The sequence below is a fragment of the Cololabis saira genome, chromosome 4, assembly GCF_033807715.1.
Source record: "Cololabis saira isolate AMF1-May2022 chromosome 4, fColSai1.1, whole genome shotgun sequence".
In the NCBI taxonomy this organism is placed as follows: Eukaryota; Metazoa; Chordata; class Actinopteri; order Beloniformes; family Belonidae; genus Cololabis; species Cololabis saira.
Window position 1 is genome coordinate 14113534 of NC_084590.1, and position 21461 is coordinate 14134994.

Sequence of the window (21461 nt, forward strand, 5' to 3'; positions counted from 1 at the left end):
CGCGGCTGCAGCCGCGACCGCGCGGACCAAAATCTTCCTCCGCTCAGAAGAAAGTAGTCCCGTTTTGCGGTCCTGTTTTGAGCTCTGAACCTTTACTTATTTAAGTCTGGTGTAGAGTTAAGCCTTACCTTATTAAATTAAACCTTTTTGGGGTCGTGAGTAGGATAAACACGGGGACAACTTCTGCGTGAGTTTGCGTGTACTTCAATGTCCGCTCAACAGCGTAGGATTTCAGAACATCAACACAACACCTAGTGCTGTATCACTCCGCCCAATCTAAAACATAGTAACAACTACAGATAAACTGACTAGTGTAATTATAGTTCCTGATTTACAGAATATAAAGAATATATTTATAAAATAATGAACCCTGAATTACCAAAATAACCTTCTTAACAAAAATAAATCTCCTCTTACACTTATAAGGTGAGCATTAATCAATCTTTTTTATGATGTAAAATTGTATGTATTTATTTACTTGTATTTATTTATTCAATTTTAGTTGTTACATTTCTGGAAAAGAAAAAAGTCAAATCATACATGAGAGAAACTATTCAGTTACTTGTATGAAACTGAAGATCATAATGCAAACCTGAGATTTACTTTTAGTTCAGTTTGTGGAAAATGGTTGGCCTGGCTTTCTCTTTAAAACTTAAACAGTTTTAATTACAAACTGAAACAATAGGGCAAACGCACAGCATTGTTTTGTATTATGTGTCTTTCAAATAAAAGACAATTTTTTCCAGTCATATGTTCCTCTATCAAGGTTGTTAAAAAATACTGCTATAATATCGTATCGTATCGTTATCGTGACCTCAATATCGTGTATTGTACCGTATCGTGAGATTAGTGTATCGTTACACCCCTAATATATATAAAAATGCACCCTTTGCACAGTCGTGCCCTCGTGTGCACACCTGTGGATCAAGGCTTATACGTACACATAAAAGGAGCTAAAAAGAACAGTGAACACAAAAGCATATACTCTAACGAATGAATGCACGTCAGCAAATGATGTCGAGACCTAAAATATGTGGTAAGCTCATACATAAATCTATATATACTTAAGAACTAAGCGTAACTCCTGCAGCCACACAACTCTTAAAGAATAACAGCTAAATCGATGCACGCGAAACAAAACAAATAAAGTGCAAACTGCAGATCTGCCACCAGGTTGTGTATATGGAACGGGCGAGTCGTTTGAAAAGACTACGATGAAACAAAGTGCCGTGAGGGGCGGCAGAACAAGTACAGGTCATTTTCGAGGATAGAGTGTCATAAGTGATTATAGTTGATGCTGAAAGCCATTAACAATTACTGAACAGAACACTTGCACAGCCTGCATTAGCACTTTAGCGAGCTCACGCTGGCCACTTACATCTCTCCGTGCTCAGATATGAAAGCCGAGCTCAGAAATGCTGCATTGTTACAGTAAAAGGTAAAAGCAGGAGAGCGACAGGCTCTCTGCAGTGCAAATGTGGCTGTTTGTTTTCTGTTATTAATCCCATCATATGTTTCTTTAATGCTGTTACGCCATGTTGTGTAAGGCCTCACCTTATGGTTAACAGCCTTTAGCCACCACGGTTCACTCCACATTTCAAAGTACAAGACTTAATGACTGTCTATGAGATAGTCACGCACTTTTCCTGTGTGTATAGATTCTAGGTCTCTGAAGTAATTAGTGTAAGGAAAACCAAGAGATTTGTAAAAGGAACATGATTTTTTTTTTTTTTTTTTTTAAAGCAAAGGAAACTGTCTACTTAAGGAGGTACCATCTGTAGCTCTTGCTGGAAAACAGTTTTGATATTTTTAAATTTCCACAAGTCATAGGCGCACACAGAAGGACATCAGCATGGTCAAAATCCAATTTTATTTAAAAGGTCCTACCTGCCAACACTGATTTTGGCCAATTCCACCTGTAATCAACAGCACCATAAACAGAATCGACAATCAAAATCCCCCTTTTACATCGGTGGATCCCTCACGTTTAACTGTCCTTTTTACATTGACCAACGCATTGTTGAGCTGCCCTGCGAATAACTAATAATGTAAACAGAACTAAGGCAGGGTGGTCGTGGGAGGGATTTGTTGATCACCTGACCTGAGCCAAAGATCCTCTATACACAAGATAGCGCATTACCGTTACTGGTAATGGTTTGAAATGGTATACTGCCGGTCTCCTAAGTGGGCGTGGCCGCCCTTCTCCCCACATCGTTTTGGAACATACAACACTAGATACAGTACAACTTTATTCCAAAAATACTTAAATAATAAGAATAACAGTATTATTAAGCAAAGAAGCAAGTTTTATTTTAGTTTTAAACTTCATTTTATCCTATGGGAAAACTATGAGAGCCAAATCTCGCGAGAGTGTGTTGCTCAGACAGAGACAGGTCTCAAACAAAGTTCATTTTCTCCTAATCTGTCGGTCTGAAAATTTCCATTTTGGTGTCAGAATGTTCAGAAGGTTTGTGGCTTTTGAAAAATGGGTCCCATATTTACTTAGGTTACTATAGGGCGAAGGAATTGGTAATAATCTGTGCTCACGTTCACTTTTCCCATAGGACTCAATAGACTCAGGACCTACTTCCGGTCTCCTAAAGGGGCGTGGCAGTCACGTGACACAGATACAGGAAACCGAACTTTAGTGGGCTGTCTCGTTTATAGAACGTCTCTGGTACAACCCACCAGCGGAGGTTTTTTTTTAAAATTGAGTATTCTTATTATGTTATAAAATACGCAAGCTGCTCAGCCGAGAAGCCGAGGACGCCATAAACATTCATATGTCCGGAACCACAAAGGATGAGCCATTATTCGAAAAACTGGTCACAAAAATGACAAACAGGGGCTTTGCAAGAAGCAAAACCCGTAGGAATGCGTCATTCCACACGCCCACCCAGCGTACGTTATGTTACGCAGATAACACCTCCTGACTCGCCTTCAGGCACGAGGTGACAAATAACACACCTTGTGTTTACATTACCCAACGCGTGTTAAACACGTGTTCGTCATCCAGCAATATTGGCGGGATCCAATCTAAAAGTGCTTAAAGATGGCGAAAGCTGCAGACTGTGTGCTCTACTGTTTTTGTCTGTAAACTCTTTGGAGCCTCAGCACAGTGACCACGGTGATGCTGTTTTAAGAGTTGGATTAAGTCTGTTGTCTCAAATGTTTTGTTTGTTGTTACTCCCTTTTATTTGTCATGAATTTAATGTTTGTCTTTAATTGTTGATGTTTTTATCGGTTCTTTTTTGCATTTTTGAACAAATGGTTTTGTTTAGTTTTGGGGCTGCTGGCTCTTTGTTCTCATTATTTCGTTGTTCATTATGTTCATTTTAACTCGTTATCACTTCTAAGTGGTCTCTTTCTTGGACAAATTATACATCTCTGAAATAGGACCAGGTCCTTGTAACCAATCTATACCAGTTCAGAGATCTGCCCATTGTCACAGCTCCTCTCCATCTAGTGTTACTTTCTGAAAACTAGCTGTCTACAACAGCTTTTTATGAAGCTGAACCCACACGGCTAAAACCACATTCAAAATCAGTAAAGAATATTTTAATTTGAGTTATGAAGTGTTGAAACCATTAACATCGAACCCCAAATATCTGTGTAAATTTCAGATTTGCTTTGGTTGTGTTTCCTCTGATTCAGCGCTGTAGTTGAGATTACAGCATGTTGGCGTGAAGCTCAGCAGTGTGTACCTGTGTTTGGATGTTCGTGGGTGTTCATGTATTTCTAAAAGTAATCTCTCCATAATGCTTTTGTTGTGTTCAAATGTCCAGATCTCATTCTTCCAGCCCACTAGATGTGACATAATCCAGATAGACACACACGCACAAACTCATATATGCACCTTCAGATGAGACCTTTGTGTGCTAGAGCTCTTTAAACAGTTTGTTGGATATAAATCATCAATCAAAGCTCAAGGTTTCCTCTCCACTCCCATTTGAGAGACTCAAATGGATTTTTGATCATAAAATATTTGCACTTGCTGACTATTTGGAGAAAGCGTGGGATAGGCGAAGAAAAGTAACATATATGTAAGAATATACATTCTGGTTTTTGATTGATTTATTTATTTTTATTTATTTTTTCCGGTGTACATTGTGCAGCTCCCAATTAAGTGTGTGTGATATTGTGTATTTGATGATTTTCTGTTTCTGGTGTCTTATAATCCCGTAAAGGGATGAGTCTTCGGACATGACACAAAAATACAATTCATTCATTCATTCATTCATCCATTCATTCATTCCCACCACATGTGAAAGTAATTCCGGCAGCCCATTTTGTAGTTGCAATCATCAAAATAGTTTATATATCTAAAGTGTATGTCCTTGCATTTAGTGTAGAGAGCCAACAGATTTAACTACATTACCAGATATTGAATTTGTTTTTCTCTGTCATCAAGTTTTCAGAAAGCTGTGAAGAAATGTTCAATTTCATTCAGGTGCTGATGAAAGTTTTGTCCTTTTTTAAACTACTTTCTCCCAGGGAAAAAAGGAGATGATTATTCAGTCTTTTATTTAACCCCAATTCAAGAAAAGATCAAACATGAGCATTAAAAGGTTAGAGGATGAAATGGTAGAAAAAAGAGACATCATGTGACTAATTAGGGTAATTGGCAACAGGTCACTGAGCTTGGACTGAGAATGTTCCTCAGACTGGACTTAAGGAGATATAAGGTCATTTTGATGTCTCAAGAACGTTGTGTCCGGGTGACGTTTAGCAGTTTGCAGCATCCCCTCATCCTTCAGCAACAGTGCATGTATATCTGGGAGCTGAGGAGACCAGTAGCTGGACCTTTAGTAGGAGAATGATGTATTCATTTTTGTCAGATGTAGAATCCAAGCTGATCAACCGTCCTTGGTTCTCTTTTGTATTTGAAAATATTCTTCATTTCACATTCAACTATTGTCTTGCTGAAAGATGCAAGACCCCCACTGTAAAATCATTGTCTTGATGGAAGCAAATGTTACTCTACAACAGGGGTGTCAAACATACGGCCCGCGGGCCGGAACCGGCCCCCAAGGAGGTTCGATCAGGCCCGCGGATCATTTAAAAGTGAAAAAATGCATAAAAGACATGGAATTCAAATTTTTAATAAGATGCAATTCATGTATTATCCGCTAGGGGGCGCACTGTTTTGATCAGAGTAGAAGACAACAGTGGTATCAATGCGCCATCTGCTTCTTTATAAATCTCATTTAATCTTAAAGTGCATTACTATATTTTTCAATACCAATTAATTGTTAAAGTTTTGTGCCTTTGCACAATCAGTGGGATCAGTTGCAATGCATATATGTGAATGATAAAAGTAAATTGCACAATTGTATAAGGAAATATGAGGTGTTCCATGAAATGTTTTGTAAAAGGAATGTTCATTGAATTTCCACATTTTCCTAATGTTCTTGCGCTTTTTTAAACTAAAACAAAGGAAAGACATGATATTTTGAGTGTGACTTCCATACATGGTATAATATAGCATGTATGGTATAATTTTAATGGTCCGGCCCACTTGACATCTACCGAGGCCGTATGTGGCCCCCGATGTGAAATGAGTTTGACACCCCTGCTCTACAACCTGTATTTTTTTAGCCCTGATGCTTAATTTCCATATGTTTAAAATGCCATTTTCACATGTGTGTACAGTAAAAGCATATAGTGTAGTAAGAAATGCATAAAATTAACCTTTGTTGAATTTGAGGTCATATTGAATCTGTTGTGGAGAAAGTGTGTTAATCTGCAACTAAGAGCATCTGTCGTGGTATTTTAGATGATCAGATTGATCTCGCTCTGCTAGGGGGGCTCAAATACATGCTGCATTCATTTACTCTCAAAATATCAACATTCTTTTCTGTTTACATCAGAAAAAATGCAGAACTCTTTCAGTCAAACGTGGCATGTTGTTTATCTGAGACTCCCTGTTCTCCCGGTTAAAAGACTGGCAGGTTGTGATTTCATGCTGCCATGACTCACATGCTGAGCTTTGACACACTCCCTCAATAATCTGATACTTCATACTTATGAGCACAGATGAAATATTTTTTCATCTGGTGGGCCGCAGCAGGGATATTGCTGAGCCAGGTCAGCAACAGCTTGTATGGATTTTAACCGCCGGGGTATCAAGAGTATTTCTTATGGTCAGTTTAGCCGGCAAAATCCTGCTTTTCATGAGGACTGGAGCCCACAACCCCCAGTTTAACAGCTCTGATTAGTTCTCCAGACTGAAACTACTCCAGCCCCAGATCACTTGCTCATTTGGTGGGATTGTACCAATTAAAGAAAAGGGTTTAAGATCAAAAGTAGCTTTGATTTTACGCAGCTTAAGTTCCAAGTATAGTCGAGTGAATCACCTGAAAAATCTAAGCAGAAGTTCATCACATCACATCTGCTTTACGGAAAGAGAAAAATCTGATCATTCCCACTTTATCAACTGCTCCGTCTGTCTTGAAGTGTCTGCTTCACCTCAGAGGTCACATGTAACTCTGATTAGCACCGTTAGCACAGTACTTAGCCATAGTAAGTCAAGAATCATCTTAAACCAGCATGTGTTACCTAATTAAGGGCAGCTGCACTATTGCTTAAAAGTATGCTTTAATCATCTCCAACTTTGTCCTTATGTTTTATTTCTCCTAAAACTGGACTTTTTCCTCGTCTTTCCCCTTTCAAGGCTTCTTCTGTTCTTCCTTATGCATTCAAATAAAATGCATGTTTTTCTATTATGGATCAGAGCTGTTACTGTGTTCATTTGATCTTATTTTTCCGCAAAGCACGGTGTCCCTGAAATTAACCATCTGCGCCTTTGTTAGATAAAAATATCGATGTGACCAATACTTTAATTAGGGAAACCTAAATTCAAACACGGATTTCAAATGAGTGCATTGTTAATGTCCTTGAATGCACCACAGAGGAAAACACAACGGGCTGAGCAGTCTCAACATTTAATTAGTTATTTGTAAAGTGGTTGGCAATATTGTAAAGAGCACATGTTTGTAGCAGGATAAACTGTAAAAGCGGAGGTGCAGTGATAAACATGGGTCTATATTGTTCAGACATGTCTCAAAGGATAGAACGAGACAGTATTCAGTCAGTAAATTGAAGAGAGCTATGGGGAGGGGTTAAAGATTTATTTGGGCTTAGCCATGAAGATGGCAGTATCCCTCATGTCTACTGCCAAAGGGTTCCTATCGGGCTGAACTAGACGCAGGATACGATAAGAGAACTGGTACAGTGATGGAGAGAAACTGACTTGTACATCGTAGATCGTAGAGCAAGGCAAAAACTCTGGATGTGGGTCACTGTGTAGACGCTTGTTCTGTATCTGTTCTGCGTGTAGGATTTTAGGAGAGAAAGGATGAAGCAGAGGTTTACCGCTGGGCCAACAGTGGGGCGTCCAGCTAGTCCAGCTAGAGTTCTTAGGGCCGTCTGCCATCTGATCCCCAGCCATGGCCTCTTTTCTGCCTGGGCATGGCCACAAAGCCAACCGGGTCACGCGAGCGGATGAAGTGGCTTATACATACGCTTAGATATGGATGGATCTATGCAGGAGGTGGTGGGAAAAAAGGTAGGGGACTGGGTGGAACATGGTGTCTGTGGAGCCCAATCCTCAGCTCAGAATGTTGCATGCGAGGTCGATTGATTGGATCAGTTTCAGCGAGCAAGTAGATTATGTTGCGAGAGAGCCGAGTCGCAACAGGTGCCGTCTGTTATGGAGGGGAACAAAGAAACAGGCCTCCACAAAGGTATGAAGGGGAAGGAGTGGACCGAGTGACACCATGCAATTATTAGACGGAGGAGCAGTTACCATGGCGGATCTATCACACACACATTGACTCTCACACATCTCAAAAGGGATGTGCTCCTTGTTAGTAAATGAATCTATACTGGGACACACATGCAGAAAGGATGCAGTTGCAGACTCTCATCACAGCTGAGGAAATGTCTATTCATCTGCACATAAGAGGACAAAGCGAGCGTACTGCACTCAGGAAATTGCAGCCGTGCAATTTACAACCGTTAGGCAGTTGGTTGAGGACACGTTCGCATACACACTTCTGTACTTTCATCAGAACCGTCACTCCAACCCTAACACACACACACACACATATTCAGACACATATACAAGCACACAAGAACACACTGGTGCTGGTTGTTTCCCCGCCTGAGTCTTTGAACAGTTCAATGAGGACTCTTTTCAGCGACGTGAAAAGCCCCTCTGATTCCCCTCCATGCTAGGCCTCGCCTTTGTGCGAGTCGCTGTGTGCAGCAGTGTGCACATGACATGTGTCTGCGTGGGTCCTTGGTCTTTTGTGTGGGCCCAGCTGAGGGGTGAGAGCTGTTTTGCATGTGGCCCAGCCTCACAAACAAACCGTTCAGCCCCGTCTCAAACCTTGAAGGTTTTTAAACAAGCCGATCCTCCGCTGCTCTTTCATTTGGGCCTGGAACAAATTTACCTGAAGGTGTGACTTTATCCCCTCCAGTGTGCCGGGGCTGTGATTATTCATAAAGGTCACCGATGTAGTAGGAAAGGATTAGGATTTGCTTTGATTTCTCGCCGGATTTGATCCCCTTCGAGACGACCGCCTGCTTTCCTGCTCTTGAACTCATCAGATTTGTAGTTTATATATTTCCAAGTGGAAATGTTTTCAATTATGCATTCCATTTAGTGGATGCTTTTATCGTAAGAGCCTTACAGTACCACCAAAAGTGCATACTTTTACTTTACTTTGTGTACCCTTTCCCCAAAAATCACCCTACTCAACTAAGGAAAGACCACTCGTTTTTTAGTTTGTCTGTCTGTTTGTTTGTTTCTTTCTTTCTTTCTTTTTGGGTAATACAAATCATTTCACTCCATTAGTTAGACTTCCCCTTTCCTATTTTCCCCTTGCAGTAGAAGTGGGTCTCCCTCTAGTGAAAGAAAGCTGTAATAGACCAGCAAAGAAATTACCAACAAACCAAATAGCAAATCTTCTTGAACTAATATGGAACTAACATTTGTTCATCAATTTCTGGATACTTTTTTTTTCTGGGCAAAAATGGATGAATTATTGAATTTCTTCAATTTCAACTTTTATTCATTTTTCTCTGACATTTATACCAATGTTTCTCTCTTCTTTCCGCCCTGTCCTGTTTACTTTGCTGCTTTCACTCTGTACTTTAAAACAAAACAAAAATCTCTCGCCTATTCTGTCTGTCTTTCATTCACTTCTTGTGCCGTCGCAACCCAGGTGATAATTTACCAAGGTGGCCAGGTGTTCAGCTTCACCAACCAACTCCATGGTCGTGTGGGCTTCGTGGCCACCATGCCAAGCACAAGTGCCTCCATCTTTATCAACAACACCCAGTTGTCCGACACTGGGACGTACCAGTGCCTGGTCAACAACTTCCCGGACAGAGGGGGGCGGAACATTGGTGTCATTGGGCTCACGGTCTTGGGTGAGTAACCTCACATCACCGCAAAATACCACAACATCCACAAACATGTAGGGACACTGTAAACAGTGAATAGAAAATAAGAGTTAACTGATTTGCTGATCTCGTTATTACCCATTTTTTTGTTTTCCAATGGAGTACAGAAAACGTATTACATGTGGAAAGTGACGTTTCTTTTTTTTTTGTTTTCTTTTTTTTTTTCCCAAAAAAACACAAAAACATACACACAAAATAAATAAAAAATAAATAAACTGTAAAAAAAAAAAAAAAGTACCAGTAGGGGCATCAAAACTCAAATACCTACAGATACATAGGTTACATAAAGTAAATGACAACAATAAAACAGCAATCAGCGTACGATGAAGTTTACAATGAATGAAGCTCTAAGCCAGAAAATAATGGGAACCAAAATTCTTGAAAAAGATGGCCACGGTTATATTTTTCCAATGTTAGCTTTTCTAATGGTAGAAATGCTGTGATTTGGTCAATGAAAGTCTTAAAAGATGGAGGGGAATCGTTCTTCCAAAATAAAAGTATACATTTTTTTGCAAAGTAAGTTATCAAAATTCATATCCTGCATTTTTTGTTATGTAGTTGTAAATTATATGTGTCATTTAATAAATATAAACTGCTGCTTAAATCAAATGTTTTGTCTAGGATTAGTTGTGTTAGGGAGTGAATTGATTTCCAATAATTTTGTAAGCGGTCACATTCCCAGAACATATGCATGAATGTCCCCTCCATCTTTTTACATCTTGGACACTTTGATGAAATATCCTTTGATATTTTATGCATTTTTATTGGAGTTAAGTAGAATTTGTGGATGAATTTAAAGTTAGCTTCCTTAATTTTATTGCTTGTAAATGGGAAATGTACTCTTTCACAGATATTTAGCCAGGCTTTTTGTTGTAAGGTTGTGCCTAATTCCTTCTCCCAAATATTTTTTACTGAAAAGTGGATCGACCTTCCCCTGATAAGATGTTGTAAACGGAAAGTGACGTTTCTGAAAATATTATATTTGAAAGCGATGGCAGTAATAGAGCTCAAAAAACGTTTGGATATGGGAAACAAAAGGCTGGAAATAGAAAAACCTGGACGAACATCTCACTACTAATTAGGCTCATTAGCAGCAGGTCAGTGATCAAAAGAGGATCTTAGACAGTCAGTGTTTCAGAAGATGAGTCAGTCTGTGAAATACTGCATCTATAGATTGTGAAACAGTTTCAGAATAATGTTCCTAAGTGTGAAGTTGTGACTGCTTTTAATAACTCATCATCATAATAGTCATCAGAACACGCAGAAGATCTGAAGAAATCTCTAAGCCCAAGGTCAGGTCAAAAATCAATACTGGGTGATTTTCTGTCATGAAAAAAGACTCAGGAGCACTCCCTGAAATCACCGTTCACTGAGAACACTGTTCACTGTGGAAAAGAGAAGTTAAATGACTCTAATTCTCTGACGGTATAGGAATTCATTAGTGTCTATGGAATGCAACCACATTTGGAAAGGAAAACATCAATGCTGAAAAGTATATACAGGGTTTACAACAACATAATTTCCCATCCAGATAATATCTTTACAGAATACTATATCCAATAGAAATAAATTGCTTAGCAGTGGGAGAGTCCATGTACTAAACCGCCTGCAGTCCAGGCCCTTCACCAACTGGAAACGTCATGAAACAAAAAAAAAGACAAAAAGGTTTGTAGAGAAGCTTGATCCTCTATCAGGCAGGAATGGGGCAACCTTCCTCTCCCAAAACTCCAGCTGCTGCTTTCTTGAGTTTCCACTGGCACATGCACTGCTGTTAAAAGATACACACTTTGATAAACATTGCTGTGTCCAATGTCTTTGAAACGTTTTTGCTGCAATCAAGTTCATGTTTTACTTTGTTTTTCTTAAAATGGTACATCTCCTCACTTTAAATATTTGATGTTATCTATGTTCCATTGTGAATAAAATGTGGATTTTTAATATCTGCATATCCATGCATCCCATTTTTATTTCCATTTTACACACTGTCCCGACTGAGGTGTATGAGAACAGCCAGTTCTCAAACCAGCATCAACCTGCTTGTGTTCTTTATAAAGATATTTCAGCTCTTCATGTAATTGTCGCTGCAAATGAGGTAAACATTACTTTTTGCTTCATGAAGTGGTTAACGCGACACCACCCACTCTTCCCATCTGCCAGTGCCCCCCTCGGTGCCGGCATGTCGCATCCAGGGCACGCTGGATGTCGGCAGCGACATCATGCTGTTCTGCAGCTCGGAGGAAGGTATTCCCACGCCGTCCTACTCCTGGGAGAAGCTGGACGCGCTGCCCAGGCTGCCGCACAACGCCATGCAAGGTATAACAAACAAGCTGGCCGTCGGAGTTCCCTTTTGCCCCACCTTTGCTGGTAAATCTCACACTCAGAGCAGCGCTCAGACCCCAGTTCCTCCATCACCGCCACCCACCATGTGCCAGACCCGAAGGTTTCCCTCCACTGATCCTAGTGACGGAGGATGGATGGATGGATGGATGGATGGATGGATGGATGGATGGATGGATGGATGGATGGATGGATGGATGGATGGATGGATGGATGGATGGATGGATGGATGGATGGATGGATGGATGGATGGATGGATGGATGGATGGATGGATGGATGGAATGAACGAGTTCATGTTTGTCAGTAAGAAAAGACGTGGTCTTTGTGTAGTTTTAATTCTTCATTATTTCCTCATGCTGAATACCAAATTTCCAAATCTTAATTTTATCCTGTGAGAAGTTGAACAGTTGTAATCACTTTGGGGGTTTCTATTTCAGTTTTTTGAGGTCTCCATTACCAAGAACAACTCAGTAATCAAATTGTGCAAGAGTGAAAACCAGGCACTCCCCAGGTTTAGGTGTCAGCCCTGAAGACCTGTGCTACTGATTTGGTACTCTGTGGGCAGGAGATGATGTTGAGCCTTCTTAAAGCCACCTCAAGTTTCATTCATCAATATTGTCCTTGTCTGTGCAACACAGCAAAGAAAAATAGGAACCATTTTCTTCCATCTGTTAAACTCCTTATCCATATTTGATTTTTTTGGTCCTCTTTTTTTTCTTTTCTTTCCTTTTTATCATACTTATTAGCGGAAGGCCAACAGTAAAAGTGGTGCATTATCACCACCAAGTGGTAGTTTCTAGATCCTACTGGGGTTCCTCACTGTAATGGAGACACGATGTCCATGGTGGACGTCCGCCCCCGCTAAAATATCAGCCTCTTAGGTTGTACCCTGATGGAAACCCACCTAATAAGAACACAATTTGTGTTCGCTTGTCATCCCAGAAAAAAAACTAGGTGTATTTAAAGGTGTGTTTGGTTTTCAGCATCAGAAAAGCACCCAGTCTAGTGGACTGACCTTTCTTTCCCAGCCGTGTCCACTGCACAGTGAAGTAATCTCCATCACCACTCTGTACACTACTGGTCGGCAGAAGGCTTTTGTGGAGCAATCACATCAACTGCAAACAGCAAGTCACTATTACCCGACAACTTGTATATTTTTCCTACAGCTATGAAGCAAAGTAAATTGAAGCGCCCTCAAAGAAATAAATGGAAATTTGACGTACAGAAGTAAATTAGACTTGCAAATCTGGCTACAAAGGTGGATCGTGCTTTGTTGAATACATGTGAATTATTAGCTTTTGTTGGGTACTGATTTGCATATTTGGTAACCAGTTCTTTGAAATGATAACAGCTAAGGAGCTTCAAAGAGTCCAAAGTGTGTCTCGCTAAAACTGAAGTGTCATTGAAATAAAACAAACAGTAGACAGTAAGCGCAACAAAAATGTTAAAATAAAATATTGTCGTATGCGCATGTAACAAATAAACCAACAATGAAATATATTATAAGCAGTTTACATTGATTTCACCCTCTATAAATTGTTTGTTGTTGTTTTAATCTATATAATATATTGTTGGTGTTCAGCTGCTGTTTGCATTTGATCCTTGAAGTAATGTGATCCTGCATTTCAATCGGAGTGTTGCAAAATTACATCTGCCATGTCATTACCGAGCGGAGAAGATATATCTGAACTACCTACCTCCAGTAGTGTACAAAAATATGATTTCAATGTCACAACTCAACCCATTCATCCTTTTTTTTATTTTACTGATCAGCACCCTTTAAGTCTTCTGTTAGCTGTCACACAGCACCCTCTATTGGTGTTCAGTAGAGGATTTCTAAAGTTTGCATGTGCATTACAAGTTTTGTCCTGTATTTCTGTTGATATGACCTATGATTAAGGCATTTTGCATGCTCTCCCTGTGCTTGCAAGTAGTTTTTTACAGCTTCATCCCAGAGTCCAAAAACATGCATGTTAGTTGTGAGTGTGAATGATCGTTTGCCTCTGTGTGGCTCTGTGATGGACTGGCGACATGTACAGGTTGCACCCCACCCTTATGATGGATGGATGAGAGATAATAATATAGTACTCTTTACACAAAATAGAATATAATACACTTAGCTGTGTATATATAATTGTCTGCTTCAGTATTGATTCTATTGAAATGAGTTTATTTCACTTGAATCACGTGGGGTGTATGTTTGTGTGCTCCAGACCAGATGCAGGGCACTGTCACTCTGAGAAATATCAGCACCAGCACCTCAGGACGCTACCAGTGCACTTCCAGCAACGCCATTGGCAAAAGCACATGTGTACTCAACGTGCAGGTTGTACCACGTAAGTAAATTGAAACACTCTGCAGCAAGGACTCGAGCTGCGTTTCCATCAACCTGAAACCCTAGACTCATATTACTGTGACTGATGAGTATACATCGATTCAACAATGAATCTCCTTATATTGTAAACAATGTTGGGGTTTTTTGCACACATGAACAGGTTTTTACTGGCAGTTAGAAACATTTATATTTAGCAGAAAATGTCTTGTTGTTCCGCAGGCATTGTCTCCACTGAACGCTATCCAGCGGGCACAAAAGAAGAGTTTTTACATGAAGTCAATAATGGTTGTCTAAGTCATCTGAAAGTTTGTAAATCACTGCTCTCTCTCTTGAAAGACAGACAATGACCTCTCAGATTGTCTTTCAACAGTTTGTTTCATACATCAATATGGAAAGACTTAATGTGAAAACCTTTTTCCAGGATAAGGAAACTCCGTCATTTCATTGATGCTACATTTCAAAATATCACTTCATGTGTTGCACCAAAACTGTCGAACCCAGCTGCTGACACAGCTGTGCTTGTGTACGTGGATGCGAGAGCAGCGTCATCCCAACACTAAAACCCAGACAGGCGTGTGGGGATCGAGTCGGATGTCATCCGGAGTGACACTTGTCAGAAATAGTCTTAGGCGATACCAGTGCAACCACGCAGAGAAAAAGACCTGAACATCGTGCAGAGAGCAGCACTCGTCACATCTGACGACAAGTAGAAGACACATGGGTTGACTTGGGTCACACTGGGTCAGACAGTTCGGGAAGCTTGACAGGAATGACTGTAACTTGCTTTTTTGGCATTTTACAGCAAGCCACAGGATCCCTCAGTAACAGAAATATGAACGTCTGTCAGACACGTCTTTGTTTTCAATCTTTGAAAACTGGGACCTGCAGGCAGCTGTTCTGTCTTTCTGTGATCTGAAAAGCATTGGAAAGAAAAAAGCAAACAATTCACAGCACATATAGGCCTCTAGAGCTTTTTTTTAAATACATGTTTCATGCATTTACCATCATGTCACAATCTTGGGTTAAGAAGAAGTGTCTGCCTGTGGAAGAACTTCCTCATTTCCCTCAAACGTACAGTACATGCATTTTGGCGGGAAATTCTTCTGTTAAAAGTGACAACATTTTAATTTTTGCAGCTCGTGTATTAGTTTGTTTTGCTCCTGCACATGGGCGTGAACTGGTCGCTGGACCAGGTGCCCTACTTCTCTGCTGTTTGTTGTTCTGAACTAATCTTGAATCCATTTTTTGGAGTGAATTCATCTGTTTTGAGTAATCCTCTGACATGATAAATCATATTACTTTATCATTAAGTTTTTAACATTTCCTAGCTCTTGGACAGGCTGACTCACCGCTCTGTTCTATGTGCAACAACATCTAAACAGAATAAAGTGTGCATGATTTTGAATCCGTGACTGAAGTCACATCATTATTTATAGCATCCGTGCAGACAGTGTGAAGCCGAGATTTTTCTTTTTTTTCTTTGTCAACTTCATTTTATCTGTTTATATGCTTCCATCTTTGCATTTCAGACTGGCAACGCAGTTCAAAAAGGTTGAAACAGTAAAGTTTTTATGACTTTGTAACCTTACTATTCCTCCTTACACTTAAAATACATTCTAGCATTGAGGACACCGTGCTTTGAAGCATTTGAGTTGTTATCTTGTCCCAGTCTTCCTGCAAACACGTCTTCAGACGAGCATCAGTACAAAGTCATCATTGTCTCTTTTTTTTTATTCTTAAAATTCTTCACACATTCTGTGCTGGTGATGGTTCAGGACAACAGGCAGGCCAGGCTTGTCCAGATGCCTTGAATGCTCTGAACTGGTCTCAAACCTACTTTTCTGCATTAATGCCGTCACAATGGAAGTGTAAAAGCTCCTTGTCAAGGACTCTGATTTATTCACATACAACCACAGAGGCTGGCTTTGAACCTCATTGCTGATAAGTCCAGACGGTCCATCTTTGTCTTTGGTCTGGCGCACACAGCTGTTTTCAAAAGAAGAAAAAAAAAGCCTCCAAGCCCAAAGATGTCAACACCAACTCTGGACAGGGTTATCACTGTCATTTAGCAGACACTTTTATCCCAAGCGACTTACATCTGAGAGGACAACACAAGCACAAAATTACATAGGATGAGCTTATATAACTTATAACATAAGTTATACTGTAAGTGGTATTCATGAACAGCCTATGTACTAACTAGTTTTGGACTGAGTCACTAGCCTGAAGAACAAAAATGAATGTATATTAACAAATGAAACACAAAATATTTTGGGTTCATGCCGTCCACAAAGAAATGAAAGCCTAAATGTATCCACAAATCCACTGCTATATCTAATGTCCACTTGTATTTTTCTTTTAATCTGCGTTTGTCTCTGATTTGGAGTTGCATTTATATCTTTTCTGCAGCACTTCTAGTTTTGGCTTCGGATCCCAGATATCTAAAGATTGTCTTGCTATTTGGCTGATGTGTCAAACTCTCCTGTTTGTGCTCCGTGCAGCTCAGCCTCAGAGTGTGGGTCTGATCGCAGGGACCATCGCTACGGGAGTCCTGGCCGTCATTATCTGTGCCCTGTTGGTGGTGGTCACACTTTTCTACTGGAAGAACAAGAACAAGTACGAGGAGGAGGAGATCCCCAACGAGATCAGGTTGGTCTTCATTATCTTGGGACACAATGTGAATGGTGGTAGGTTAGTAGCAAGCTTCTAACTTGTCATTTATTCATATTTTGATCATCTATTTATAATCATCTGCTTAAATATTCACAGATTTTCAGAAAATGCATTTTTTTCTTTAATCAGATTTTATATCACTGAACTGTGTGTGTTGAACAGTTAAAGCTTGCAGGAAGTGGTGAAAGCTGGGCCATGTGAATTATGTTGACGACCCTATAAGTTCTTCATTTACCAGGATCCTCTTTTACTCATGTTAGTGTCATTATGTCAGAGATGTGCTTCTCTTTTTGTCATTTCACCAGAAAAGGTGTTGTTCTGTCATCTTAAATAGGTTGAGGCTTCCTGCTTATCTACAAACTGCAAAAAATATAGATTTTGCCAACAAGCTGGAAGTGTTTTATGTTTTTTTCTTAGAAATAAAGCAGCCGTTTCTTCATGAAAGTTAAAGTACTTAGTTTAGTGTATCTGTGGCAGTCAGCTGTTGTTTACTCAGACAACTCCATTTGTATTATTTCATACAGTAAAGGGATGATATGTGTTATCCCTGCAGTATTTTAAATATCATCAGGATTTAGTCGTGCCTTCGTGGTCATGTAGGGGAATATAAAGTGTATTTTGAGCGCCATAACAAAGCCTGCACTCCACGGCAAGTAGATTTAAAGTTTGGAGCACTCAGCTAAGATAAATCATATCTTAGGTCATGTCAGCATACTTCAAGTTTACTGAAATTGATCCAAAATGTATATATCTTGTGTTTCTAGGAAGCATAATTACATTGTTGTAAACAGTAAAATATTGAATTGAGTAATTTAAAATGATTGCAGTCAGTTACAGTACAGAAAAATCTGTGTATAAGATGAAGAAAGAATCATGATTTATACTCTCAGCAGAACATAACAGAGGAGATTGAGTTATTACTGTATATTTATGCTAAATGCTCAAAGATGGACATACTGGCTTCAAACCTCCTATTAGCTCAGATTTATTTTTTTGCTGTGCATTCAAACCATCTGATGAGGTCTAGAAAATATTAATCTTACATACCCGCTTATTGATAAAAGGACATATGTTGTTAGGTCTTTATTCCACAAGTTGACACAATTGTATAACTGAGAAAATCAACGTTGACATATGGTTAGGCAGAAACATCTAATCCATGTTGAAGCCTAGTCGGCGACCGAGTATGTTGATTCCACATTGATTACACGTTGGCATTAGAATTGGTTGATTGATCGATGGTTGATCCACCATCAATCGTCGACCTTAACCAAAAATCAACCTTTTTGACAATAATTCAACATTGATTTAACATCTTTTGCTATCTGGGCTATTTATGGAATATGTTCAACATACTTTGCTCACATTTTGCTTCATTTCATATTTATATGAATTCAGTAGCAGAGTTGTTCTTTTCAACCACTCCCCTACAGTTCTCATAATGGCTGCTTTTAGGGGGGTAGTCACCAAGCTAACTAGACTCCACCCCTCTCCAGTGAGCATCTATTGAAATAAGTGTCACAGCTTGGTGCTTCCCACTTCTGAGATGCAGTAAATGCAGCAAAGTGTGTTGGACATACATTTGGAGAAGCTGGATATATCTTTTCTGACCAGGGTCAGTGGTGTCACAGTACCCTCCAAATCTGAACAGATTGCTGAGTGACATATTTTAAAAACCAAGGGGGCACCAACCAAAGTGAGCTTTTGATGTTTAATCACTTCAGAAAACCAAATATATTCTCTCAACTTCAAAAAATGTGATTTATTTTCATTTTATAACATGTCCACTTTAAATTTGTCTGGGTAAGTCTGGTCCAGCTATTTATAGGGTTTGGAGCGTAGGAGTCGGAATGAAGGCAAAAAAGTGGGTTAGGGTTAGCTTTTAACTAAAGTGACTCCCTTTGACTTCTCTTTCCAACAGAGAGGATGACCTTCCTCCAAAGAGGTCATCATCAGTGAAGGCTTTCCATGCAGATGCCTCATCTTCGGAGAATGACACGCTGACCTCCACCAACACTTACAACAGTCGCTACTGGCACAACCCCAAGACCAACTATGACACCAACTCCTACACGCGCTACAACGGAGACACTCGCCAGACCTTCTCCGCTGCGACTGCCCCACATGGAGCACACGGAGCGCACGGAGCACACGGAGCGCACGGAGCGCATGGAGCGCACGGAGCGCACGGAGCTCATGGTCACGGACAAACCCAGAACGCTCCGCATAGCCACGGCCCGGCGGTCACAGCGCCAGGCTCCACCCCGCTGCCCCGACATGCGCCGCCCATAACGGCCACAGCGTTTGCCAACGGCAGCCACACGCTCCCACCGCCCAAGACTCTGGTAGTCACCACAAACTCTGCCCCCTCCCCTCCCGCCATGGTGCGCAGCAACGGCTCTGTGAGCCTCAAGCCAGTGGTGACGTCGGCGCACGGGCAACACACACACTCGTACGCCGTGAGCCAGGCGACGCTGGAGCGGATGGGGGCGGTGCCCGTCATGGTGCCGGCACAGAGCAGAGCAGGCTCGCTGGTTTGAGATCTGATTTGACGAATCAACCGCTTTGATAACAAGACTAAATGAGTGTTTGGTTTTGAAGTTTGAAATCCAATATTGAAAACATACTGCATATGGGCCGAAGCAGCCCGTTGCCCTTTACAGTTGTGTCTTTCTCCATGTTTCTACCTTTTTATCTTAAAACATACTGGGATTTTACAGTGCAGAGTTCATTTAATGCCAATTCCTTGATGGACAGGATGCTGATTTCTAAAGACAGGAGCTACATGGTATCCCTTTACTGATGGATTTTATTCGGGTGGATGCAGTGGGAACAAGTTTCCAAATACTTGGAGTTGCACCGCTCAAAATTGCTGATTTTATTCAGGGCTGGATCTTTGCGATGATTGTTTGTGTGTGTATGTGTGTGTGAGTGTGTGTGCGTGTGTGAAAGAGAGACTGTTTTTTTTTTCTCCTTTTTTTTCTCTGGACTCAAAGCAAGTATTGTCATCTCGGCGTGTCCATTTGCATGGTCAGACAGAAGCAAGCGTGCTTTCCCACATTAATGCATGTGTCCTTTAATTCAGGATAACAAAAGAAGTCGGATTTACTTCTAATGATTTCTTCTCAGTATTTTTCTGTTTTGGATTGACAGCAATGGTAAACAAAAACAAGAAGGCTTATGTAATGAAAAAGTGAATGTTGAAATGTGGGCTTGCAGTAACCAAACGCATGAAAGTGCAAGAATGAAAGGACAACGGTTCAAATGGCCTTAGAAGCTCAGAGTGGGAGGGGGTTATTGGGTGCTTTACATTGCTTAATATGCTTAACTGAATGCAAGCATTTTGTTTATGTTTTTGCACTTTTCAAAGCAAACTGATATCAAAGCTACTGTCTTATTTGGCAAAAGTCTTACTAATCACATGGTTCAAAAAGAAAACATAAATCAAACAATTACACCTTTAAAATACAAAACACTGCGAGTTTGAAGCCACTCTGTGTAGCAATACCAGTTCTGACCACATGGGGGCCGGATATCACAAGAAGGTTAATGTGTCAGCCCTTGGACTAAAACAATAAACAATGGACGAACCATTAGGTCACATGACCCACTGGTTTATGAAGAGCAGTTTTTCTTTGTACTGGGCCCAGCCGTGTTACTCGAGAAGCTGATGGGAACGTGTCCACCGTACGTCAATCAAAGTTAGCTTTGCTCCCAGCTCCTTTAACCGAATCCCTGCCAAAACACCTACAGAGCTGCCGTCAGAAGTAAACAGCACGATATACCATTTAACATGTTGACTAGACTGCAAAATCAAAAATGACCGTTGCTTTTGACCAAGGCAGGGTTAATACACACGGGTGGTTGCTTCGCTAAGCGTGGTAGTATGACGATTAATAAGGATAAGGATAATCTTTATTGTCTCTCTTGAGAGAAATTTGTCTTGGACAAACTAGAGACTCCAGGCACCACATATATAACAAAAAACATATAAAATCACAATAAGCAAAAACACATCGTCATATCCCCCCGCTCTTTGCATGCCCCCTCCCAATGTCCTGAAAAAAACACCTCTACACAAAAAAAATACCTTGCTACAGCAGCATTATTGCACTTCCCTCTACACATACAGTATAGCAGCATAATCATTATTGCACATCCCTCTACACATACAGCAGCATAATCATTATTGCACATCCCTCTACACATATAGCAGCATACTCATTATTGCACTTCCCTCTATTCATACAGCAACAGATTATGGACGAGGAAGTGATAATGACTAGCTACTCAACCTGGAAGTTAAATGGTCGGCGTTTGAAGAAAACACAACAAAGTGCACCTCTAGTGGGACAAATCGGTATTACAACACATTCTGGCCCTTTCCCACTCATTTGTACAGTATTGAAAGTCTCGTAACTCTCCGTATCTCATCCTGTGAGACTCCACATTGAAGAAAATTGACTTAAAAATATTTAGTCCTTGATAAATGTTTCCGATTGTTGTTTCCGCTGTCAAATGATGAAGGAAGCAGATGATCAGTCAAAGCCCTCATGTAATTCATGAAAAGCGTTTCCATTACGTTTTTGCAAATAAGTGGATAATCGAATCCCCTTAAAAGCCACCTCCTGGAAGTGTAACAAG

General features: G+C 40.4%; 1 protein-coding gene across 2 annotated transcripts in view; it reads left to right on the forward strand.

Annotated features, from left to right (window-relative positions):
• The window catches only part of igsf11 (immunoglobulin superfamily member 11), a 170371-nt gene extending 149664 nt beyond the window's left edge, over nt 1-20707 (forward strand). The window contains exons 4-8 of one of the 2 annotated variants that reach the window (XM_061720228.1): nt 9231-9438; nt 11629-11835; nt 14023-14145; nt 16646-16793; nt 18739-20707. In XM_061720228.1, coding sequence (XP_061576212.1) covers nt 9231-9438; nt 11629-11835; nt 14023-14145; nt 16646-16793; nt 18739-19357 — 1305 coding nt within the window. In that variant the 3' untranslated portion in view covers nt 19358-20707. The remainder of the gene's footprint in view (nt 1-9230; nt 9439-11628; nt 11836-14022; nt 14146-16645; nt 16794-18738) is intronic. The other variant, XM_061720229.1, reaches the window with a different exon arrangement.
• The last annotated feature ends 754 nt before the right edge of the window (nt 20708-21461 follow it).